The sequence below is a fragment of the Leptodactylus fuscus genome, chromosome 6 (assembly GCF_031893055.1).
Source record: "Leptodactylus fuscus isolate aLepFus1 chromosome 6, aLepFus1.hap2, whole genome shotgun sequence".
Lineage (NCBI taxonomy): Eukaryota > Metazoa > Chordata > Amphibia > Anura > Leptodactylidae > Leptodactylus > Leptodactylus fuscus.
The window spans coordinates 27,981,103-28,008,207 of NC_134270.1; the positions used below are offsets into that span (position 1 = coordinate 27,981,103).

The following is a 27,105-nucleotide window of genomic DNA, read 5'->3' on the forward strand; positions in this document are numbered from 1 at the left end:
TTCAATGTTGTACCAAATATAACCTGACCCAGGCCAGTATCCTGATGCATAATGATGCTGGTCTGGGACACGTGACGTGTGTTATGTCACCAAACAGGTCCAAAGCCTGCCGGAGCCTGTTCCCTTGCCTCCCCCGGCCCAACAATTATTATACTCATGGGTCTGAAACGACCCCCGAGTATAATGATAGCAGTATTTTTGGGATTTTGCGGGCCCGCAGACTCACTTACAGATCCCCTCTCCTGATCACAGCCGCCTCCGCAGAAGGAGAAGCGACCATGAGCGGAAGCGAGGATCGCTAAGTAAATGGGGTCTGTTACCTGCAGGTGTTACTCCATCATGTAATGGCCTATAAAAATAAACAATCAGGGGCCCAACGAGCCCCCTAATGTCCCGGGCCCTGCGGAAGCTGCTACTCATGCTACCCTGGTAGTTACTCCACTGCTCTAGCCTCATCCTTACCAAACACAGCACTATATGTTGTATAGTTGTTGTGGTTAGAATTGTAGCTGGGACGGAGTAACTCCCAAGCCAAGTGACTAATGAATGTGACATCACACAGTCTTTGAAGCGGAATAGGAACTCATTGGATCACCACCCCTGCTTCAATTGGTTGGTCTGGACAGGATTCATTGAAAAGGTCATCAATAGTTTAAAAAAACCTATGGACCCCAAATGTATTCATAACCATAGGAATCTTTCATGACAATTTTGCATACAGCTTTTTAGTGTAAAATGGAATTGAGGTTGGCACAAGAACTTCCTATTCTCAGAGCTTTTGCCCATCACTTTTGCATGTATTCCTCATGGTTACTTGTTGCAGACTGTGTATATGGTTCCTATTGATGGAAATCTGTCTAAAACATTGTCTCTCTCATTTGTAAGTTGACTGCTGGGATGGACCAGATGGAGAGCCCATTGTCCACCATGGATACACCTTGACTTCCAAAATCCTGTTCAAGGACGTCATTGAAACGATTAACAAGTACGCATTCATCAAAAATGAGTAAGTACGCCCCATCTGGAGTCCATCACCGTTATCTGATTTATAATGTTGTCGATGTGGGAAATATTTCAGCTCGGCAGCGGAGAAGTTTTCCAGGTAGTGTATGGGCTTTATGAGCCGTCAATCCATCACTTTACTGCGAGTACATAAATAATTTACGATGGACCTGACAACACAGGTGGACGATTCTTTACATTAGAAAATATGACTTTGTGCTTTTTGCCTTTGTTATTGTAAAATAAGATTTGGCTCTTATGGGTTTTTTTTTATAAGCACTTTCCCCAAAGATCATAAAGAAACTGCCTGACAATGTAGGTTGTGAGTTAAAGGGACCTCGTCATACTGAGCAATGCTGTGGGATCTAGGGGCATCATGTTATAAGACAGGAGGATCTTTGCAGTTTGCTGTATGGGATTGCAGGGGAGTATTCTGTATAACCTGCTTTTATTAATGGCAAACAATGCTCTTTCTATGGTCAGGAGTCCAGTGGGTGATTCTATCAGTCTAAATTAGGGCTGACAATCATTAAAGGGATTCTACCATTAAAAACCTTTTTTCTGTGGATAAGACGTCGGAATAGCCTTTAGAAAGGCTATTCGTCTCCTACCTTTAGATGTGATCTCTGCCGCGCCGTTCCTTAGAAGTACCAGTCTTACCAGTATGTTAATTAGTTCTGTCGCAGCGATGGGGGCGGGCCCCAGCACTGAAAATGCGATGAGGGCATCCCCACTGCTGCTCAATAACAGGATCATGCGATGCCTCTATCTTCTGCTGGATCCTCCCCTTCTTTCTTCGGCGGTGTCATCTCCGATGCCTGCGCAGTTGGCTCTGCCAGTGAGACACTAGTAGAGCCGACTGCGCATGCCGGCCGGTGGCCATAGTTCCGAAACTGCATATACTAATGTAATCTGTGAAGTCTTCTAAAATAAGTGAATCTATATCCCATTTTTGTACATTTCTGTCCTTTCTTTCCCATTATTGCATTTGCTGTTTAGAATTTTTGTGTTATTTCTTTTCACTTTGCCAAACTGTTATTTACACGGTGAAACCCGCGGGCTGACGATGAAGGCGAGCGTGGATTTTGACTCTGACCTTCCACACGAGCAGCAGGATTGTACATTGTAGACAGCTGCTACGGTACTTTGTAAACAAGGTTCTTGTATCCTGTAATTTTCCGTACTGCGTACAAAGGTTTTATCAGACTGGCACTGACACTGGCACAATATGATGTCAAAAATATTTCAAGTCCAAAAGCGCTTAAATTGCCAGGATTTTTGTTTCCTATAGAGCACGCCATCTAGTTTATTTGATCAGGATCCGCACTATATTACTACCTGTATTTGGAGCGCACAGACCTGTTCTCTGTTTCAACGAACTTAATAGTTCGGGTAAAGTTTTTTTACTATAATACAGGCTTCCCACGAGAAGAGTAATGAAATATCTAGAAGTGTGTTCAAGTCGTATCTATATATAAACTGTAAAATAACTTCCCTGTTGCTTCCGTACATCCACTCATTTTGAGACCGAGCACACCCCAATAATTTGGCTGTACAATTCAGTAAGATCCCCTATATATAGACGCTAGAAGACCCCTCTGCCACATAGTGTTTCAGTAAACTAATGTTATTAAGACCTCCAAATCGTAAGTTGTGTTAGATACTTGGCTGACATTTGTTGAGCCGACTGCAGGGAATTAAAAATATAGATGTCGGATTCTCACATAGCAGATCCTGTATTCCCAAGGGAAATGAACCTCGGCTAGAGGTGTCTGGAAGCGACTAATTCTCTTTTGCACATTGAGAACACATGCGGATTTACCAAACTAAGCATGCCTGCTTATACACAGGAAGAACTGCGGTCACTGAATCATTCACGACTTGATAATTTTTATTTTATTTTGTTTGATTCATTGTATTGTCTCCCAGACCATCCCTCAGTGGTAATATTTGTCTACTCAGTGTCTTTCCTTTTCTTGATTTCCCCTTTTTCAATAAGTCACATGTGACCCATTGTGTTCTAACATTGGTAGCCGTGTGTATAGAACGTCTCTCTCTGGTGCTTGCACATACCCCTATCATGCGACCTCAAATTCCCCGTCCTTTGATCTTCTGTGAAAATGCTTCCCTGCATCTCCTGCACCGCTCACATAATTTGCTCTCTAAATTCCACCATCTCTCACACACTACCCCTAGTCCCCTCCTCCCTCACAGTACGGTCAGGTCACAATGTTCCTATTAACTTCTCCAGTGTTAGCTGCAGCTACAGATTGCAAGACCTTTGGCATACCTCCCAACCATCCCGATTTCAGCAGGACATTCACGATTTCGGTGACGTGTCCCGCGGTGCCGGTTGGAGGGAGGTATGTCCCAATTTCAACTCAGATCTGCGTCTGGAGGACGCAGATCCGAGTTGAATACATACACGACTAAAGCAAGGAGCTGTCACAGCTCAGCTCCTTGCTTTGCCGCTGCACTCCGGCTACTGGCTGTGTAGATGCGATGTGATGACGTCACATCGCGCCTACAACTGTGTTAGCGAGACTGCGGAGAGAGTGGCGGGGGAGCAAGGAAAAGGTGAGTTTAAGTGGTTTTTGTGTGTAGATATTGAGGTGGAACATGAAACTGGGGGCAGATGAAGGAGAGGACGGCATGACACTGGGGCCAGAGATGAAGGGGACATGAATCTGGGGGCAGAGATGGGGGGATATAAATCTGGGAGCAGAGATGGGGGGACATGAATCTGGGGGCAGAGATGGGAGACATGAATCTGGGGGCAGAGATGGGGGGCATGAATCTGGGGGCAGAGATGGGGGGCATGAAACTGGGGGAGAGATAGAGGGGGACATATAATTTACAGGTGACTTTAGGAGAATTATACTGTGTAGGGGCACATGGAAAATGAATGAGAATGGGCGGAGTCAACATAAAAGTGGGTGTAGCTAAATTTGCCACACATTTTGTCCCCCTTTCAGTTCTTCAAAAGTTGGGAGGTATGCCTTTGGGTGTATCATACTAACAGTCTAAGGTCTTGGAAGGTCCATTTTAGTTTCGGCTCTAAAGTGTCTTACAGAATATAGACATTGGTACAGGTACTAGACATTGGTACAGGTACTAGACATTGGTACAGGTATTAGACATTGGTACAGGTACTAGACATTGGTACAGGTATTAGACATTGGTACAGGTACTAGACATTGGTACAGGTATTAGACATTGGTACAGGTACTAGACATTGGTACAGGTATTAGACATTGGTACAGGTACTAGACATTGGTACAGGTACTAGACATTGGTACAGGTATTAGACATTGGTACAGGTACTAGACATGGGTGACGACATCAGCAATAATAGATTTTGTATCCACTTTACATGATACATAGATTAAGAAAAAAAACCACAGCTGGTGCGTTGCTTTAAAGATTATGGATTTCTTGTAGAGGATATAACCATAGTGTACAAAGTATATGGCAGATCATACAGTAGGGTTAGTTCTATCATTAGAATCCCTTTTTCTACAAACACCACGATGGAATCACCATTAGATAGACTATTCTTCTCCTACCTTTCTTTTTCTGATCCGTGACGCCGTTTGAGAATTTTCTTTTTTATTCCTTATGCTCATGAGTCTTCAGAAAGCAGCGGGGGTGTCCCCTGTGCTCAACGAAGACGTTCCAGTGACACCTCTGTCGTCTTTTGCTAATGCCTCTGCGCTGCGTCATCAGCTGGCGAATCTGCGTTCGGGTTCCAAATACCACACATGCTCGGTAGGCTGTACCATGTGACGTTGGGCAAAGCCGACTGTGTATGTCCGTTTGGCCATTTTACTGTGGTCGAACGGATGCTCATGTAAGAGGCCACAGGAAAATGGCCGAATGGATATGCACAGTCGGCTCTGCCCAAGGCGCCATGGCAGAATTGACTGACATTGTTGTCTCTGAACATGTATATGTGCATACCATATAACTGGGTGAATGAAATGGCCATGTCACATGATCAAAGGGGGCTAGGGCTTTGTAGGTAGTTGTTTAGTGGCCTAGTGGACAATGGTTGTTGAAGCCAATAGAGACTTGGGTTAAAAAGCAAAAATGGTAGCAGCTTGGGTTAAGCATCGGTGCCTTGAAGGAGTTTCTTCCCCTCTTCTTGTGGGACGCGTTGCATATCTCTTATACCATCAGCATATTTTTTCTGCCCTTAGCACAATCCCCTTTGATAATAATCATCCGTACTTTGGTCCCCGAAAACTGAACATTTCCTATGTTAGCCCATAACGTACCGTAATTGTGCATCAAGAAGTGAGAATTTATCGCATTGATTTTGTGTGCTGTTATCTCGGCGTGAGTCTCAATTAAATTCTATCAAAGGGGATTTCAGGTTTTGTTCTGTACAGTGTTACTCCCCTCCTGGTAGGGCACCGGGGCTCAATAATAACCTGTGTCCATTACAGCCATTATCAATAGAACGACTCCCGCTTTTTGTTTTTACTTTAGTCTTCGGATCAATGCGCTCAGACTATGGCTTTGTTTTTGCAGTATTGTTGGATGCATCAAGTTTTGTTTGTACATTGACTACAATATGGTAAATTATACTTCTCTACTCATTAAAAATAATGGATTCCCCCCAAAAAGGAGCATAAACAGAGGCAAGAGAGCAAAATAATGTTGACCCAACACAGGATGAGAAATTGAGATTAAGATGGAAAGGAGGTCATGAATCCCTATCCAATGTCTTTTAAGATGATGGAAGAGTTTTATAGCTTTTTGGGGACTTTTGTATGGAATTGCGCTACTATGCTATTCCATACAGGTTCGCTGACCTCTACCCCCTGGATGTTTGACCTTTCTTGGTATACGTTGAGTTAGTGGGGCCCTATGGAGTGTTACCGACTCGATCGTCAATGTGATGTAAACAGAGCCTAAGAAATCCTCTAACTAAATCTGAACAAAGACGCTACATCTATATTTTTTTGCAATATAATAAACACAATTGTCCATAACATCCGGATTTATTTGTATTTTGCACGGCCAATATGACACAGTCTGAATGAGGATTTACTACATGACAGCTTCTCAGTTTTTTTTTTTTTTTTTTTTTCTGCCTTCACAGATATCCTGTCATCTTGTCCATTGAAAATCACTGTAGTGTGGTGCAGCAAAAGAAAATGGCTCAGTATTTGACGGAAATCCTTGGAGACAAGTTAGATCTTTCTACTGTGTTTAATGGGGATTCAACAAAGCTGCCGTCTCCGGAAAGCCTGAAAGGGAAGATATTAGTGAAGGTAAATGTGAACAGGGTGACTTGGCTGAGTAAATAAATGACTGTTCCCGCTGGTGGCCCTGCAACACTGTGGCCCTTGTATCTTTTAAAGGGGCGCATATCTCCGTGACAAGCAGAGAGAAAAGTGATGACAGATATTGTACATTCTAATATCTTCTTTTCACTGCATCATATACTCCATAGTCTCCGTACCTTGGCAGGGGTTCTCTTCATGCTGTCGCCCCCTGCTGAGTTTTGCACCTGCTAGGAGCAGTGGGGGAAGGTAAAGTGACAATTATTCAACACATATTTCTGACTGTCACTTTTCAAGCCCTTTTTACCCCATGATCTGACAGAGCTGAATATCTTGCCATAATATAGAAGCTAAGATGTGTCTTCAACCAGAATGACAGATTGTAAAAATTATTATGTTCACATTCTAAATGTTCTGCAATGTAAAAGCTAGTGCTCATCTGATACTATTGTTCCAGGTCATCGACTAGGTCTTCATACTAGTTTATAGATTGTGTTCTGTATATGTTTATTGCTAACACTGCCCTTTACTTTGTACCTATCTATAAAACATAATGTAGAACACTGTCAGGGCTCCTAGGAACCTATCTATAATACATAGTGTATAACACTGTCAGGGCTCCTAGGAACCTATCTATAAAACATAGTGTATGACACTGTCAGGGCTCCTAGGAACCTATCTATAATACATAGTGTATAACACTGTCAGGGCTCCTAGGAACCTATCTATAAAACATAGCATAGAACACGGTCAGGGCTCCTAGGAACCTATCTATAAAACATAGTGTAGAACACGGTCAGGGCTCCTAGGAACCTATCTATAAAACATAGTGTAGAACAGTGTCAGGGCTCCCAGGAACCTATCTATAAAACATAGTGTAGAATACTGTCAGGGCTCCTAGGAACCTATCTATAATACATAGTGTAGAATACTGTCAGGACTCCTAGGAACCTATCTATAAAACATAGTGTAGAACACTGTCAGGGCTCCTAGGAGCCTATCTATAAAACATAGTGTATGACACTGTCAGGGCTCCTAGGAACCTATCTATAAAACATAGTGTAGAATACTGTCAGGGCTCCTAGGAACCTATCTATAATACATAGTGTAGAACACGGTCAGGGCTCCTAGGAACCGATCTATAAAACATAGTGTAGAACACTGTCAGGGCTCCTAGTATCCTATCTATAAAACATAATGTATGACACTGTCAGGGCTCCTAGGAAACTATCTATAAAACATAGTGTAGAACACGGTCAGGGCTCCTAGGAACCTATCTATAAAACATAGTGTAGAACACTGTCAGGGCTCCTAGTATCCTATCTATAAAATATAGTGTAGAACAGGGGTAGGCAACCATCAGCGCTCCAGCTGTTGTGAAACTACAACTCCCAGCATGCATACTTGATTTGCTTTTCTTGGAACTCCTATGGAAGTAAATGGAGCATGTTGGGAGTTGTAGTTTCACACCAGCTGAAGTGCCGAAGGTTGCTGACCCCTGGTGTAGAACACTGTCAGGGCTCCTAGAAACCTATCTATAAAACATAGTGTAGAATACTGTCAGGGATCCTAGGAACCTATCTATAAAACATAGTGTAGAATACTGTCAGGATTCCTAGGAATGAATCAATTTCTAGCTCTCTAAGGCATGCATAGCCGAAGTTACGTCAGAGTGAAAAGTGTCATAATTATACTCTGTCTCTTCAGCCCCAAGAGTATAATAGGTGGAGGCCCAGGGAAGGTGAAGAGAAAAAAAAACAAACTTTTTTCCTTCTGTTACCTCTTGCAACATCCGACGCTCTTCTGTAATTTCATCGGTCCAGGGCTCACAACTGTGATTAGGCCACCAATGGTTACGCTGAGTGTCATGCCCAGGTCACCTCTGAGGCACAATCGTAGGTCTGAGATGTTACCACAAGAGTAGGGATGCTGCAAGGAGGCCGAAAGAGGTAATGGAAGATGAGACTGAATGTTTTTTATTTTTTATACTTCCCCTGACCCTTGAACTATTATAAGCGATCCCAGAGTATAATGTGACGGCCACTGGTTCATCCAGTTTTCTAAAAAAAACTCTAACTCTGCTCAGTATGAACAGTTTATCTCTTCTCTAACAATGAATGAGGAGAAGAGAGAGGAGGCGGACCGATTTTGGTGCCAGATGGTGGTTCTGACCATTTCACCCAGAGGCAGAACCAGCTTGGAAACTTAAGATTCTGCTGAAATAGAACTACGGAGTAAGTTAAAAGAAAATAATAGGCTCCGGGCAACCCCTATAAACGCAATGCTCGATCTTTGTACTACTCTATAGAGTCTGTAAACCATGGGATCCTCTAATTGTTGTTTACACGTATCCATCATTCTCTGCTCTGTTTATCTATGTAAACGTTCCCCAAGTGACCTACTTCATCATACACCTCATCATGTGACATCCCGATCAATACAAATGACATCTAAAAGATCAATAAAACCCTTATCCCGAGTGACAAAGCAGAATGCCAAGTACATTTTTTATAGCCAAACACTAATGGCCTAGTCTTGCCATCTAAAGTGTCTCGCTAGCGTGGGGAAGTGTCACAGATTTCCTGGGAACATAAACCATAGATGAAGCTTTGGTTCCCTCAGTTTATCGGTGTATATGTTTTCTAGTTGAGGAATCATTGACAGGTTTTTTTTTTCATAATGGATATAAAGAGTTGCAAAAAATGTCAGATTTGACACAGATGGATCTTGGAGCCTTTAGTGACTGCAGACTGACTCTGGTTCACAGATATCAGCCATTGTTCATGGTCTTTGGCACAAATTGGCACTATTTTGTCTGTGAGCTATCTATGTTTTTAACAGCACATTGTGGCCTATTATTTTCTTATGGCCCCATAAACACAACCATGTATTATTACTGGTTTGTGTGGGGGGGGCCACGAATCTGGCCAGACGGATCCGACTCCTGTCTCTTGTTGTCTGGACTCCTTCATTGAAATATATAAGCATGTGGATGGCGTGGATAGTTCACGGATACCATCCATGGTGCTGTTTGTGCCATTTCTCAAGGACCTATACATGTGTGTGTAGCCTAAAGCTGTGTCCTCCATTCCCACCCCAACCAATGTAAACACCTTACGATGTATACTAATGCAAAAATGGTTGACCGTAGACATTGAAAATATTGTGTTAACTATATCCAACAATTTCTGCCTTCCAACACTATTGGGTTCGGACTTGCACTGGGCTCTCCATTGTTGTGGTCCGCCTGGGACCCTCCGCCAAAACAGGGCTCACCTGCAAACCCCATAGACTATAATGGGCTCAGCAAGGTGTCTGTCAGGTTTCAGCTGGTTTTATACAGAAACCGAGGAGAGAACAGTCTTCCATGCAGGACTTTTCTCCCCAACGATTTTCCCTATGTTCTGAGGCGGAGACTGCAATGCAGATGTGAACCCTTCCCAGCTTGGTTGAACCATGTGACCACCAAAAATGTGTGTAATTTCCAGCTTTGTCAGCCATAGTTAATCACTGTCCCACATAGGACTCACAATCTATATGTCTTTGGAGTATAGGAGGAAACTGGAGTACCCGAAGGAAGCCCACTGACTGTTTTCTTCTAGGAACAGCACCACACCTGGCTAGAGGTAGTGTCTGGTACTGCAGCTTCTCTCTGTTGAAGTGAAGGAGGTTGACAGTCAATACCACATGGGAATGGCACTGTTTTTTGAAGAATGCAGCCATGTTTTCCAAATGCTGTGCTGGATGAGGTTCTTATGGATGAATGAATAGACAGATATCTCTAGCTAGGAAGTATTAGGCTGTGTACCAGCAGGTATTTTAGCCATTCAAGTGTTCTTACCAACAACCTATAATTTAGATTTTAGTTAATCCCTGTAAACACCATAGAGATCCTCATTTTCTGTCTTATTTGCTCGGCTGAGCGGCAGCAAATGGATGTTTTTTTATTTTTAGAGATAATTTGTTAATGTGTTTAAGTGACATGACAATGAAGGGGACGCCCCCGGCTGTGCCGTATAAACAGCCCTTCATTTAACACTTGTGCTAGTTTCTCTTTTTGTCTCCGCCGCTCGGCTTTTGGAATTGATATATTAGGTCAAGCAAGAAGAAATCGTGAATAAGACCCAGTCTAATTAATGGCGCTGTCTAATAGCAGTTTTCTCCACCGTACAGTGAGCCCAGGTCATTATCTCGTACAATATTGCTCCTGCCAAGAACCATGTGAAAGGTGAATTACTCCCCTGACGGCAGGGCCTTGCATGTAGACATATTGAAGAAAACAAGTTACTTATCTCTTTACCCATGAGAGCCATTATTTTTTAAGAATCGTTTAGAGGTTTTGAAAGTGCAGACCTCTTGTGTTCTGTATCCAAGTTAGACGCTAGTTTTTGACTTCTAGTTTTGAACTTTTATAATACATATATATATATATATATATATATATATATATATATATATATGAGAGATATATATTAGTCTGTATTTGCCCTGGATATTGGGACTATGCCAACTATACTATACAGTACACAATGGCTGGGCTCGGAACTAGCTCCGATTCCAACCACACAGTACTTTAGTTGCAGTAGTTTCTAGTGACCATGACATCTAACTGTTAGATTGTCACTGCATCAGCCCAATTCCCCCCACCTTGATGGGTTGCGATCCCCCCTTGATGGGTTGTGACTCACCCTTGATGGGTTGCGACTCCCCTTTGATGGGTCACTATGCCTAACAATGGCGTTTAGATCTACTGTATACACAGGATCCAGTAGGCTGCCCATCATTCCTCCATAATACTGGGCGGCAGGTATGTAACTCTTCACTAACCTTGCTCTTTGAGGTGGAACAGACTGAATTTGATGGAATTGTTACTGATCATTCAAGACAACTATGGAAAACTTGGGACTGCTGACAACTATTATCCTACCCTTCAATAAAGGGAATAAAACGTGAATTAAAAGTTATACCCAAGGTGGTGCCAATGAAACCCACAGCACATGCTGCAAAAAGCCCTTTCAAGCCCCCTTTTAAAGGGGTTTTTCTCCCCAAACATAACCATATATAAACTTGTCAGAAATCCAGCCATGATCTCCTTATTGTAGACATGTTATCAGATAGGGACAACTACTAGAGATGAGCGAACAGTAAAATGTTCCAGGTTCAATATTCGTTTCGAGTAGCCCCTCAATATTCGACTACTCGAATCGAATATCGAACCCTATTATAGTCTATGGGGGGAAAATGCTCGTTTCAGGGGTAGGCAACGTTCGATCAAATTATACTTAACAAGTCCACGAGTGAGGGTCGGGCTGGATCCTCCGAGAAGTCTTCTTTGTGCAGCTTCCCCACGGCATCTTCTGGCTCTGAATTCACTCTGCCAGGCACTACAAGCGGACATGCGCAGTCGGCTCTGCCCAGGCCCGATGCCTGGCAGAGTGAATGAAGAGCCGGAAGACGCCGCGGGGAAGCTGCACGGAGAAGACTTCTAAAGGTAGGAGAAGAACCAGCGTTGATTGGCCGACTGTATAGCATTCGCCAATCAATGCTGGTTCTGCATCAAACTTTTACATTCGAACAGCGAGTGGTACTCGATCGAGTATGAGTATTTCGAATACCGTAGTATTCGATCGAATACCTACTCGATCGAATACTACTTGCTCATCTCTAACAACTACATGTATGGGAAGATAACCTGGACACAATAAGGAGATCATGGCTGGGTTTCTGACAAGTGCCAGATCATAAAAAATTCCCGCATTCATGGTCATATCCACGGGTAACTGATCAAGCCAAAATCTGGTTATGTTCATGGATCCTTCAAGGTCTTCTGAAAATTGGACATGATAAAATAAGTTGTGTAATATTTTCTTTTGACTTGTACTTGAAATGTATTCATTACTAATTCGTAGAAATTCTACAAGAAACCGCAAATCTATGTTATCTTATAATCACTAAATATATTTCACTTGAGTCCATGACCTATGAGAACATCAGATGATGGTTATGATGCAGATAATGATGCAGATGATGGTTATGATGCAGATAATGATGAAGATGATGGTTATGATGCAGATAATGATGAAGATGATGGTTATGATGCAGATAATGATGAAGATGATGGTGGTGACGGTTTCTCTTGTTTTAGGGGAAGAAACTCCCGGCCAGTATTAGCGATGACGCAGAAGAAGGCGAGGTCTCGGATGAAGACAGTGCCGATGAGATAGACGACGACTGCAAGCTAATAAATGGCGATGTATGTAAGATAAGATTGTATGACGGTGTATGGGCTGTAAGTAACTGGATTGTAACATAGGCCAAGGGGATGAAAATGACCAATTGCCAGGATACTGCAGATACTTTGTCAATTCGAGTTTCCTACTCACATATCCTACAAAGACACTTTCTATGGATGTACCTTCTCCCGCCGCTACCTCTTCTGGAGGATGATATGGGTCCCCCCCAAAGTTATCTGGAACTAAGCTATAGAACTAAAATCTGCAAAGGTTACACAAAGTTCTAACATTTTACAACTCTGGCTAATGTCTATAATCAAAGTCTGTCCTTTGTAGGAAGCCTTTTAGGTTTGTATATGCTGCAGCTTTATCAAGATGTTGTACAGCTTCTTAGACGCAGACACTTGGGCCAGCGCCATTAGCGTTGACTGAGGAGCGACTTCAAGTCCCTGATAATGATCGAGACGTAGCACCCAAACTAGTATGCAGCACCATTAAAACCTATGGGAGAGTATTGATCGGCGCTGCAGCAACATCCCATCCCATTGATTGTAATTGTAGCTTTAGCCTCGCTCCGTCTAGCCTTAGGGATATGACGTGATTGGACAAACATTTTCCTTCTTGACATTTAGAATCTGTTCAGGAGGATTTTTCCACATTGCTGTCTATTGTAAGGATCTAAGGAGAAGAATTTATATTCCAGATTTATGAAATCTAATTGTCGGGACTAGTTTAAGCCTTATATATAATAACACTGTCCTATGTACAGATATAGTGATAGAAAGCGGAATGTACCGGCATCTCTCCGAAATCCATAAAAATTAACTTTTAATTCATAAAATTTATAATTGTGACAAACAATGAAACAAAGAAAAAAAACGAAACAAAAAAGAAAAAAAATCCCCCTAAAAAAAAACCCTGACGTGTTTCGAAACTTATAGTTCCTTCCTCATAGTTAAGATCCTTCATTGTGGTGCTTAAAAAGAGTCTGTCCCAAGAATTCAGCATGTCAACCTAGACCTGCAGATAGATAGGTTAACCTATTTATTTCTGATTTTCTTAATATGCAAATTGACTTTTTGGGTTAACGAGGGCATTGTCAGAGCTTATTTGTAGATTGATAAAAAAAAAAAGACACCTCGGGAATGCAGGGAGCAATTCGCAAGGGAAAACATTTTACAGTGTTGGCCAAAAGTATTGGCCCCCCCTGCAATTCTGTCAGATAATACTCGTGTTCTTCCAGAAAATGATTGCAAGCACAAACTCTTTGGTAATATCTTCATTTATTTTACTTGCAATGAAAAAACACAAAAGAGAATGGAAAAAAAAAGTCAAATCATTGATCATTTTACACAAAACTCCAAAAATGGGCTGGACAAAAGTATTGGCCCCCTCAGCCTAATACTTGGTAGCACAACTTTTAGACACAATAACTGCGCACAACGGCTTCCGGTAACCAGCAATGAGTTTCTTACAAGGCTCTGCTGGAATCTTAGACCATTCTTCTTTGGCAAACTGCTCCAGGTCCCCCCTGAGATGTGAAGGGGGCCTTCTCCAAACTGCCATCAAGAGATCTCTCCCCCTCCCCCACAGGTGTTCTATGGGATTCAGGTCTGGACTCATTGCTGCCACTTTACAAGTCTCCAGGGCTTTCTCTCAAACCATTTTCTAGTGCTGACCTGAAGTGTGTTTTGGGTCATTGTCCTGCTGGAAGACCCATGACCTCTGAGGGAGACCCAGCTTTCTCACACTGGGCCCTACATTATGCTGCACAATGTGTTGGTCGTCTTCAGACTTCATAATGCCATGCACACGGTCAAGCAGTCCAGTGCCAGAGGCAGCAAAGCAACCCCAAAACATCAGGGAACCTCCGCCATGTCTGACTGTAGGGGGCGTCTTCTTTTCTTTGAAGGCATCTTTTTTTTCCTGTAAACTCTATGTTGATGCCTTTTCCTACTTTTGTCTCATCTGACCAGAGAACATTCTTCCAAAACGTTTTTGGCTTTCTCAGGTAAGTTCTGTCAAACTCCAGCCTGGCTTTATGTCTCTGGGTAAGAAGTGGGGTCTTCCTGGGTCTTCTACCATACAGTCCCTTCTCATTCAGACGCTGACGCTGGATAGTACGGGGTGACACTGTTGTACCCTCGGACTGCAGGGCAGCTTGAACTTGTTTGGATGTTAGTCGAGGTTCTTTATCCACCATCTGCACAATCTTGTGTTGAAATCTCTCGTCAATTTTTCTTTTCCGTCCACATCTAGGGAGGTTAGCCACAGTGCCATGGGCTTTAAACTTGTTGATGACACTGCGCACGGTAGACACAGGAACATTCAGGTCTTTGGAGATGGACTTGTAGCCTTGAGATTGCTCATGCTTCCTCACAATTTTGCTTCTCAAGTCCTCAGACAGTTCTTTGGTCTTCTTTCTTTTCTCCATGCTCAATGTGGTACACACAAGGACACAGGACAGAGGTGGAGTCAACTTTAATCCATTTCAACTGGCTGCAAGTTTGATTTAGTTATTGCCACCACCTGTTAGGTGCCTCAGGTAAGTAACAGGTGCTGTTAATTACACAAATTAGAGAAGCATCACATGATTTTTCAAACAGTGCCAATACTTTTGTCCAGCTTTTTTTTATGTTTGCTGTGGAATTATATCCAATTTGGCTTTTTGACAATTCTTTTTGTGGTTTTCCATTGAAGATAAATTAAATGAAGATAATAATACCAAAGAATTTGTGATTGCAATCATTTTCTGGAAGAACACGAGTATTATCGGACAGAATTGCAGGGGTGCCAATACTTTTGGCCAACACTGTATTCAGTTAATCCTAACCTATCTATCTGCAGGGCTGGGATGATATGCTGGGTGTTGATGACAGACTCCCTTTAAATAAGGCAAATGGCACTTTTGTTTTCTTAACTTCAACACGTCAGTTGTTTGTGAACCAGAATAAAGTGATCTCTTGCCTCGTAAAATTCTCATTGACAAACTTTATAAATGACCTGAAACGCACTCGCTGCTACACGATGGCTGGCATTGAGTGTGCTATAAGATTATGTAATGTATCCTGCAGAAGGAGCGCACTCCAGGGAAGCTCTCTACTGCCCTCTAGCTATCACTTATTATTAAACGGTGCATACCATTGAACCTCCTGAAACATGACCCTTAAACCAGATAGATAGATAGATAGATAGATAGATAGATAGATAGATAGATAGATAGATAGATAGATAGATAGATATTAAGATAATATTCACTCTGGCATTTTTCATTAAATTGCCCAAATCCTATTAGTGCATGTTATTTTTTGGGCTCTCGCTGAATATTTCCCATATTGACTGTTAAACATGCATGCGCATTACAAACTCTAACACCATTCAATGGGACTAATATACTTGTGGTTATGTGTAGAAACCAGCAAAAATTGGTTGCTGCTGCTTTTTTTCCCAGCAGATTATAGTGTTGTGTGTAGGAAAAAAATGTGCCATAGCACTAACAAGAAATTCCCTTTGAAATCAATACATCAAACATATCGATTTTAGCACAGAATATGTACTGCAATGTGAACATGTCCAACTATAAAGTTGAAAGGAAGATCTATATCTATCTATCTCCTATCCATCTATCCATCTTTCTCTCCCAGCAATGGCATAACTAGGAATGGCGGGGCCCCGTGGCAAACTTTTGACATGCCCCCCCCCCCCCCAACTGACACAGAAGACCTCGACTGATGCATTCCTGCACATACTATTATGCCCCATAGTGGCCCCTGCACACAGTATTATGTCCCATAGTGGCCCCTGCACACAGTATTATACCCCATAGTGGCTCCTGCACACAGTATTATGCCCCATAGTGGCCCCTGCACACAGTATTATACCCCATAGTGGCCCCTGCACACAGTATTATCCCCCATAGTGGCCCCTGCACACAGTATTATCCCCCATAGTGGCCCCTGCACACAGTATTATCCCCCATAGTGGCCCCTGCACACAGTATTATCCCCCATAGCGGCCCCTGCACACAGCATTATCCCCCATAGTGGCCCCTGCACACAGTATTATCCCCAATAGTGGCCCCTGCACACAGTATTATCCCCAATAGTGGCCCCTGCACACAGCATTATCCCCCATAGTGGCCCCTACACACAGTATTATCCCCCTTAGTGGCCCCTGCACACAGTATTATCCCGCATAGTGGCCCCTACACACAGTATTATCCCCCATAGTGGCCCCTGCACACAGTATTATCCCCCATAGTGGCCCCTGCACACAGTATTGTACCCCATAGTGGCCCCTGCACACAGTATTATACCCCATAGTGGCCCCTCCACACAGCATTATCCCCCATAGTGGCCCCTGCACACAGTATTATCCCCCATAGTGGCCCCTGCACACAGCATTATCCCCCATAGTGGCCCCTGCACACAGTATTATCCCCAATAGTGGCCCCTGCACACAGTATTATCCCGCATAGTGCCCCCTACACACAGTATTATCCCCCTTAGTGGCCCCTGCACACAGTATTATCCCGCATAGTGGCCCCTACACACAGTATTATCCCCCATAGTGGCCCCTGCACACAGTATTATCCCCCATAGTGGCCCCTGCACACATTATTGTACCCCATAGTGGCCCCTGCACACAGTATTATACCCCATAGTGGCCCCTGCACACAGTATTATCCCCCATAGTGGCCCCTGCACACAGTATTGTACCCCATAGTGGCCCCTGCACACAGTATTATCCCCCATAGTGGCCCCTGCACACAGTATTGTACCCCATAGTGGCCCCTGCACACAGTATTATGTCCCTTAGTGTCCCCTGCACACAGTATTATGTCCCACTGTGGACACCCATAAGCAATTATCATCTTTTCAGACCCCAGAGTATAATAATTGGAGACCTGGGGGAATAAAAACATAAAAAACTACTTTTTCTTACCTGTCCCCTGGCTCATACGCTGTTGGCCTCCGCTGCCGTCCTTCTTCAATGACGCTGGACGTCACATGATCCGGGACGCAGGCCAGGTTCATGTGACGTCAGAGACGTCAGACAACTAGGAAGGAGGCCTGCCCGGATCGTGGAGAGGTAAGTAACAGTGTTTTTTATGTTTCTTACCTCTCCCGGTCCGCCAATCATTATACTCAGGGGTCCGAAAAGACCCCCGAGTATAATGATAGCAGCGGTAGCGACTATCACCGGGCCCCTAATGTCCTGGGCCCTGTGGCAGCTCCCTCTGCTGGTATGGCGGTCGTTACACCACTGTCTCCCAGACAATAGCACACTAGTATAGTTAATATAAAAGTAATGCTCCACTTCCAGCACACCCCACTCGTCCTAGTCTCTGAAGGCCTCCTCTCTGCGGCCAGATCTATCATATTCCTTTGGCGTTCCTGTGCTCTGTGCAAATCCCTCACACAGCAGAACTTGTCTGGTTGATCCTGAGTTGACAGGAGAGGCGGGTGGCTTAATGAATTAGCCATAGGACATAGATCCTTTAAGCTCTTTTGTAAGGCAGGAGATCTTCTTCTTGCTCAGATATGTCTGGATAAGCATGAATACATTGGGGGATGGGTGTTTGCATTGGCAAGGTATACATTAGTCTGATGGAGTTGTAAATCCCTTATGGCGGATGGTATAGCTTATAAACCTTGATACCTCACATATCTGCTCTACCACATACGATGGAGACATAATTGAAATGGACAATAAATATCACATCACACTTGTGACCCAGAGGTTATTATGTGGCGAAATCTCCCGGGAACATACAGTCTCAAAGTCATATTGTCTCCTTGGTAGATTCAGGAATGTACAGTGTAAGAAATAATGTTTCTATAAGGAAACAGTCAGGTTAGTTGTTATAGACAGATCTTAGACCTTATAACTTTGTTTCTTGCAATAATGACTTATCAGCGACTCATTAATGCATCACTACTTGTATAATCTGATAAGCACAACAATATATAAGACTTATAAAAAGGAGCCTGTCACATGGCGGCATCATGTTATAGAGCAGGAAGAGATGACCCCATTGATATATCCATAGAAATAGATTAAGTAGAACTTGTACATTGTTCATATAACATTTTTATGGGTTTAGGAGTTCAGAGGGTGGTCAACAGCGCCCCCTGGACTCCAACTGGGAATGAGTAGATCGCTGGAAGTTTTATTGATTCTAATTCATACACCTTGCCAAACACCTTGCTTCTCCCTAATGGAAGAGGATGGATCCTTTTGTCTTTAGGGAGAGAAGCCACACTTTAGAAAAGAAAAAAAAAGTTAGCCACTTGAAATCCAACTGTCCAATCTTTGTTTCACCCCCCAACATGGTCAGGTCCCAGGTGGTGACCCCAGACACATTACATGGTGAGCCTATGGACCTTGGTCAACACTCTGTTGTCTTGTAACTGGCATTGCAGGATGTTGTGGTAGACATTTATTACCCCAAATTAGGGATCTCATCTTATTGTCTGTGAGTTTTTCATCTGCGCAAGGATTACCAATGAAAATCACTAGAGATGAGCGAACGCTGTTCGGATCAGCCGATCCGAACAGCACGCACCCATAGAAATGAATGGAAGCACCTGTGACGCTGACTTTGCCAGTGGCCGGCCGGCGTCACAGGTGCTTCCAATAATTTCTATGGGTGCGTGCTGTTCGGATCGGCTGATCCGAACAGTGTTTGCTCATCTCTAGAAATCACCAAATGAAAAAAAAAAGTGCTGCCAGTCTGACTTCTTCATCCAGCAGTTTGCTTAAAACAATGGATACCATTAAAAACAATATGGTCTGTTGGGCACCATTGGTGTCTACTGTTTCATTAACCTGTGGATCCCTTCGAGGACCAGAACAACAGACAATCGGGTAGTGAACATAGTATCAAGTACCCTTCTGGGGGTGCAGGAGGATTTCCAAGACATTAAACCCAAGGCTCTAAACGACCTTCCAGGAATCCTATTATTTTATATATATATTTTTTATAGTTTTATAGTAATAGGCCTTCCAATTGATAACTAGGTTGTATCCAATAAGAATGATGCTCTTAAGGCGTTGCTTCAAATAAGAATTGCCATAACATATGATTCATGTACTTTATGAATAGAGTATCAAGTGTATAGCCTCCTAGTCAAACAAAGTTGGTTTAGATTTAGTGCAAAGAGGGAGACTTGTGCTAAAGAACATCTGCAATGCTATGATACGGTGGTCAACCAGAGGTACCAAAGGAGAGGAATTATGTTTAACCCTAAATGCTCTTCAAAACACTTATATCTGGGAATTGATGTAGGTAACAAACAATGAGATGCTGAAATGATGCACCATAAATAAAGTCCGCACCATAGTACTGATTAAAATGCCTTGTCACGGCGCCATGCCCAGATTCAGAGCAATTGTCGAACAAGACACAGAACTGGGGATGTGGCACATTTTCAGTATAAAAAACGGGCATGATCTAAAGATTGTCTCATTAACACCCATCCCCCCATTGCATTGATTACCTACTCCAGTTCTGCCTGGTCAACTACTGGCGGCATTGGGTCATTACTGCTGGCAGGGACTGGCTAAGCAGATGTCTCCTGTATTGGTAGAGACCAGCAGGTAGAGACCAGCAGGGACGTGAGCAGCAGGTGATACCTGTCAGATGAGCATTGATTCTTATATATATTTAATTTTTCCCCAAAACCTTAAAAAGTTCCTGCTGTTGATTTAAAAACTGTCTGTATCTTCTTATTTATGTACTGTTTAATCTCAATCTTGTGAATTCCAGAACCTATACATATAAGTTACATATGAGAGTGATAACTGGAGGTGAAACTCTAAGAACACCAATTTATATACCAACCATATAAAGCCTATTGACAACCTCTGTATACTGTCATAGCTTTAGCGGTTGTCGCCAAAAAAAGAGTATATTACAGACTGACGTCTCTTGGATATCTATTTCCAGGTGTTATTTTTTCATATTAAGGGGAATTATTTTATTTAAGTGATAAAATGTCTTGATCTATTCTTCACATACATTGATTAAATACTAGTTAGAATGTGCCCCGTAGAGCAGACCTGTCCTCAATCTATACGCTCACCGGAGGATATTGGTAAATCTATACGTAGCTTGTTCTCATTAGCAGATAACAAACCCATCAGAAGACATGATAAATCACCACCCTAAAGACTGAGCTGAGAATTCTTTATACCTTTGTTATTATGTGATGTTTGACTTTTTGGTCTGTTTTTGTCTTTTTTTTTTTTTTTTTTTTTTTTTTGTTTCCTGCTCATCGTTGCATGCGTATATGAAGTGGAAGGTACTGTACACAACCCCTGATATGTCACTTTAAAGCCACCCATGTCACGTCCCTCAGTAGGTGTCTTTAACCCTTGTGTCGCATTGCTTGCAGGCTCCGCATAGTGATGATGGGTTGTTAAAAAGCCGAGATCCATCATGTTACCAAACGCTTATGTTACTGGGAAAATGTCTGGAAGTTACCGAGGTGAATTAGATTGAAATGACAAATCCAACGCGGCTTCACTTTTCCTGTGGCATTTCTAATTTAATGTCTGTCTCCAATCTAGAAATATGGAGAGCGTGGATAATGTATTCACTCATATCAGTCATGGGACTCAACCAAATGGTATCGCCATCAAAAAATGACAATGGCGTCTGGTATGGGCGGCGGGTGATTGATAGCAGAGACAATAGCTTGCCTCTAGTCACAAGATCAATTTTCTAAATTGTTACTCTGGTTCCAAATATACTTAGAAAACAAGTTGTCATAGAAGGAGGACCTGTCCGCTCTTCTGACATCTCTGTTAATAAATGGCTGTATTTTCCAAAAATCACAATATTGAAGCCTCTTATCCTCCATTATTCTTCCTGGAACTGTATAGATATATTGGTCACTGGGTGTTACCATTCCTCCTGTCCATAGACTACAGATGTAGCCGTCATTACGCAAATGTTTGTCCCACATTACTATCTACTTGTCAACTTCAGAGCAATCACTCTCAGAGAATAGAGCGCTCTACGGGCCACAAAAATCTTTGGGTTCCTTGAGCTTCAAGTTATTCCTCTAATGTTGATCACTTTCTTTAACAAGAAACAAACATAGAGAAGTGTATTCTTTGGGGGGGCCGTTCACGTGATGGAAAATGAAGATGCATTAGACGTGGTCTTCAGCCTCAGATTCCTCTCCAAATTCTGTCCCTGTGCATCCCGTGGCAAAAAGCTGAAACAAAAATTTGTCTATCCATTGTAGATTTACGAACCGTTTAGCTTCAGATACAATGATGCTCATCGTCCCTAGCCACGTGTCATGGATTCTGTTTCTAAATCAACCAAAGATTTAGGGTGCATGCACACTACGTAACGCCGGGCGTGTATGAGAGCCGTACACGCCGGCGTTACAGCAGGGCTGCCGAACACTTCCCATTCACTTCAATGGGAGCGCTCGTAAACGCCGCTGTTACGAGCGCTCCCATTGAAGTGAATGGGAAGTGTTCGGCAGTCTGCTGTAATGCCGGCGTGTACGGCTCTCATACACGCCCGGCGTTACTCAGTGTGCATGCACCCTAAGCAGAAAGATCAAGCAGGAAACTTCTTTTTTTTCAGTGGCAGATTCCACCCTGATTCTGCCATTATTTTCAATGGGAGGCAGAGATCAGAGCAGGACACTGAAAAATAAGTGTCCTGCTGCAGATTGACGTGGGCCTAATCGGCACCGGATAGCCTTGATGGAATGCCAAGGCTTAGCTTGGGTATCCTGCCACGGGGGTGGAGGGCAGAAAGTGAGGTGGAACTCTCCTCAAATTCCTCTTCATTCTTTGACTTATGGACAGGCCCTTGTAAATTGCTGAATATTGAGTCCCAAAACCCTTCTGGTAATACAAAATATACTTGCAGGACTCCTTGGGAATAGAAAGGGACTCCTATAAGTAGGACATTAGCAAGTATAATTTATTACCGTGTTCTTCAGAATCTGTACCATTGACTCTCCAACTACTCCAAGACTACAATTCTCAATGTATCCTAACTGCTACAGGAGGTCACTGTCCTTGGGTCCTTTTACATAGGCCATTTTCAGGCCCATAAAGAGTGCCAGTGTCCGAAGCACACTGTATAGGGGACAATGAGTCCCGTGCAATAGGGTGGTGTACTGCCAGGGTTGATCCACTTTTCACACCTGTGAAGAGCAGGACAACTCTGTGTTTTGTTTCCGTTTCCATACTTAGTATGTCTCCTAGGCCCATGAATCATGGAGGCCACATGGATGTATTCTGTATTAATTTTGTAATGGACCAATAGACTTTCATTGGTGTGATGCACCATCATTGTTTTTCCGTGGATCTATAATATGGACGTATGGCGTCCACGAAAAATGTGGACATCACATGTTTGTGAAATGCAGACCTATGGATAGGCCCTTAGGATCTAGAAGTCCTCCCTGAGATGGCAGGTCCTTTCTGATATGCCTATTTGTCATTACTCACTTTTTCGATTTCAAGGCTGTAGGAGAGGGGAGATATCATTACTGATATCCAGTCTCTCCAGTGTCTAACTGGTTAACCTATGTGGTCTATTAATTCCCACAGGAGGTGACACTACGATGTGTCATACCAGGGATATACATTTGAGAGATGCTAAACCTTGTACATGATCTCTTATTGGGGTTCAGGAATTTGTCACCATGGAACCCGTTCCCTAAACCGCTGTAATGGCCACTTCCAGAGACGCCATTCTCATCTTATCTCAGCTTTGTACCCCTGCATAACTCCTTTAAGTGACTTTTTCGTGTAGGTCACTGACTCCCTATTAAATGGCCGCCCCCTTCTTTGTATAGAAGGTAGAGTACATTAGTAGTTGTGGAATAGTGATTCCATCCTCGTTGCGGAAATTAGGCGAGGCCTTCAGATACAATAATGAATGAAGATTAGAAGCGACACGTATGCCGAGTAATAATCATAAATGACTAGAAATTAGACGATTTCCCAGCGCTGATGACTACTAAATGGTCCTATGCCAGCGAGACGTAGCAATTGGAGTCATCTATGGCATCTGGTCGACACTTGATGCAATCTTATTAAGGAAGAAGCATTCGAGGCATTTTCCCTTCACGGTGGCGGTTTTCCACATCAGTAACTCTTGGTATTTTTCCAGACATAAGCATGTAAGATTTGGTAACACACAGTGTGATTTCAGATGCGGTTGTGACTTCTGTGTGCTTTTCTATTGTAGCTTTCCCCATTGTAGTTATGGAACAGATTCCCTTCTATCTTTTACCGGGTTTACAAAAAATTAAAAAAATTTTTTTTTTGCATAATTCATCAGACGTAAAGTGTTCAATACGCGAAGGCCAATCTATACATGATGATAATGGAAACCAATACATAGACTACATATAGTAATATAAATTGCTCATCCTGCCCCAAACCACTGGAGAACCTCTAAGCTGTGACCGGACCACTACATTGTGGCATCCATGGGCGCCATAACACGCGTGGGGCAGCTATCAATAGAAAAATGTCGTCTACTGCTCGAATATTAGTGATCGTGCTTATACAGACCTAAAAGACAAAAATTGCATGTTTATAGAATAATAAATCCAATCTGGGAGTATGTTCACATTTACTACACCCAAAACCACAAAGAAGCCGCCTGGTGATGCCACAAACAGGTAAGCGCCATTGAGTGAGGCTTTATCCGCTGTAAATGGTTGACTGCAGCAGAAAAGCCTCAATTCAGCCTCGGCTATCTAATGTGGGTTTAAGACCTAAAATACTCAAGTACAGTATACTGCCCTTGTGAACATACCCTACGCTTAGTGAGTATTGGCTCATTCAAGGGAACCTGTCACAATGAATATGCAGTTTTACGGTATCACATCCTACTCCATAAAATACTGCATGCAGGTAGGACTGCACCTTCAACTGGACAGATTCCGTTAAAAAAAAAAAAAAAAAATTCAATTTTTTGGGATGCAAAAATTGCCTTAAGTTTCATCATTTTAAGTGACATTTTAAGTCTAATGTAACTGGAAATTCGTAATTCCACATTGTTTTAGGTGTAAAATACTGCAAATTGTTTTACAAATGTGTATCTTTTTGAGCAGCATTTTTTTCTCTAGCTTAAAAACGATGTGCAGACATACACCTAGATAGATAGATGGATAGATAGATAGGAATGGATAGATATAGATAGATAGATAGATAGATAGATACTATAGATAGATACTATAGATAGATAGATACAGTAGATGGATAGATACAGTAGATAGATACAGTAGATAGATAGGAATGGATAGGAATAGATAGATATTAGATAGATAGATAGATAGATAGATAGATAGATAGATAGATAGATAGAGTAGATAGATAGGAATGGATAGATATTAGATAGATAGATAGATAGATAGATAGATAGATAGATAGATAGATAGATACATACTGTGGATGGATGGAGATGGTGGCTGCATTGTGCATAAAGATGCTATCGCACAAGGTGAGAATAAGAAGACCTTTTCCCTGCTGTACATTCAGACTGAACGCAGCCATGGTGGTAGATGGAACTGCCATTCACTTCAATAAGAGTGCCTAGTCTTGTACTTTGGCTGTCCCCCGATGCTGCCAATGAAGTGAATAGGAACTCTGAACACCAATATGGCTGCAATCTGGGTAAATGTGAAGTGGGGGAACGGTTCCCCATCCTGGCCTTGTTAGATAACCCATGTCAGACAAGAAAAGATTAAAGGGGTTATCCATTTTCTGCCTTTGTTGGCCTACATTAGGCTAGGGCATCCATATTGAATAAGTGGGGGTACAACACCTGGGACCACCACAGATCACCGATCCCAAGCCCCAGTTCTACTGCCTGTCATCTGTCTCTGCTGCTAGAGACGGACTTCATATGAGTACAGGCAGTGGATAGCAAGATAGAAGGAAGGAAAAGACTTAGCGGCAGCCACTTTGAAGCAATTTTTAAGAACAAAAACATAAGTGATTTGATGGGAATCTCGTGAGCAAAGTGAGTTGACATGACAAAATTATGAAGTTCATCCTGTAACCTCCGTATCCTCTAGGCAAAATACAGGGGATTTGTAGCACTGTATCAGAAAATGGAACTTTGATAATTGTAGATATAAAGAAATTGTGATATTTATTCAGTATATACTAAACCAAACGTTCCTAGACTATGAAATAATGAGTTAGTGCTAGTGACACAGATTAGTTTCCAATTACAGTAAATTGGTTTATAGTTTCCTCATTTTCTACGTTCCCCTGAGATAATTGATATAGTTTTATATACTTTTACAACTAGTTAAGCCTAATGGGGAGAGTGCGGTTACTTTGCTGACTTCACATAGAGCTGTGTAGTAATATTAGCAGCCGGCAATGACAAGGCTACATACTGATAATAAATGGTGTCAGCAGGAGACTCACAAGTGAATTTAGCTGAGTGGAAGAATCTGCTCCATATATCAGATTTTCAAGGACATTTATAGGGCTAGACCACACTGCAAAATAATTTAGTAATTGGGGTAAAATAGAATTACATAGGCATATGAAGCATTAAAACATTCAGGCCACTTACCAAACTCTATGGGCCATCCAAAGGGTTTGGACTAAAGACGTCTTGTACAGGGTGAAAGGATTTCCAGTGTAGGCGCCCAAACCCCTGTCCTGTATCTGTGAGTGGAGTCTGTTTTGTCCCATAAGGGTTTATTCACATCTGCTATTTGATGTCTGCTCATTCATTTCAATTGATGCAATGGCTGACTGTCCTTTTTTTGGGAGGAATATGCAAATCTGTCACCGAAGTTGTGGATAGGGAGACAGTGCCTCTGTTATGCTGACCTCTATTGACTTGGTAAAAAACCCACATTATGCAGTAAAGGCTTCTGGGAAAGTCGGGCATGATGTTCAGGGTGCTTCCTATAGAGGGCAGCATAACAGAGGCACTGTCTCCCTATTTACATCTTAGGAGACAGATTTGCATATTCCTCCCATGATCCCTTGCAGTGGAGCGACTATGGCTGTATAAATCTCCACATACCTAATAGGTGGTTTCTCCTTAAGGAGGAACATTATCCCCCTAATCTGTCCTTTTTTTCTAACTCTCTTTTGGTCCAATTCGTGGATCATGGACATCCATCACATGAAGTCTGTCACCACAACCCAAAATATTACAGTCCACAGTCGCCTGAATCAAGCCTTGTTTTTTCCTTGTGATTTGGGGTCTTCATCACTTTTTTGTGATAATACAGATGAACTCTATGGAGCAACAAAGTTGATGCCATTGCTCCAAAGAGGTAGGTGACAACACAGTCATTGCCCAAAGAGCTCATTTGCATATTGACAAAAACAGTGATTTTGTTGCAAAACAATCATTGATTCACAAGGGGAAACAACGTTGGGTGAGAGTCGCCTGAAACAATCTATCGGCAGAGCTGGGTTCTGGTAACCGGAATCCATTTAAAGTCTGTGCACCTCCACCAGTGGGTACAATATTTTTCCACCATATCATAAGCTAATAGGGCACACTGGACCTATTATATGGACTGGCCACAGAAATCATTTCTACCAGT

At 42.5% G+C, this 27,105-nt stretch overlaps 1 protein-coding gene across 3 annotated transcripts in view; it reads left to right on the forward strand.

The window, feature by feature from the left end:
• The window catches only part of PLCH2 (phospholipase C eta 2), a 441,994-nt gene that overhangs the window by 321,586 nt on the left and 93,303 nt on the right, over nt 1-27,105 (forward strand). For all 3 annotated transcript variants that reach the window (XM_075279623.1, XM_075279620.1, XM_075279621.1), the window contains exons 8-10: nt 886-1,006; nt 6,110-6,281; nt 12,439-12,546. In XM_075279623.1, coding sequence (XP_075135724.1) covers nt 886-1,006; nt 6,110-6,281; nt 12,439-12,546 — 401 coding nt within the window. The remainder of the gene's footprint in view (nt 1-885; nt 1,007-6,109; nt 6,282-12,438; nt 12,547-27,105) is intronic.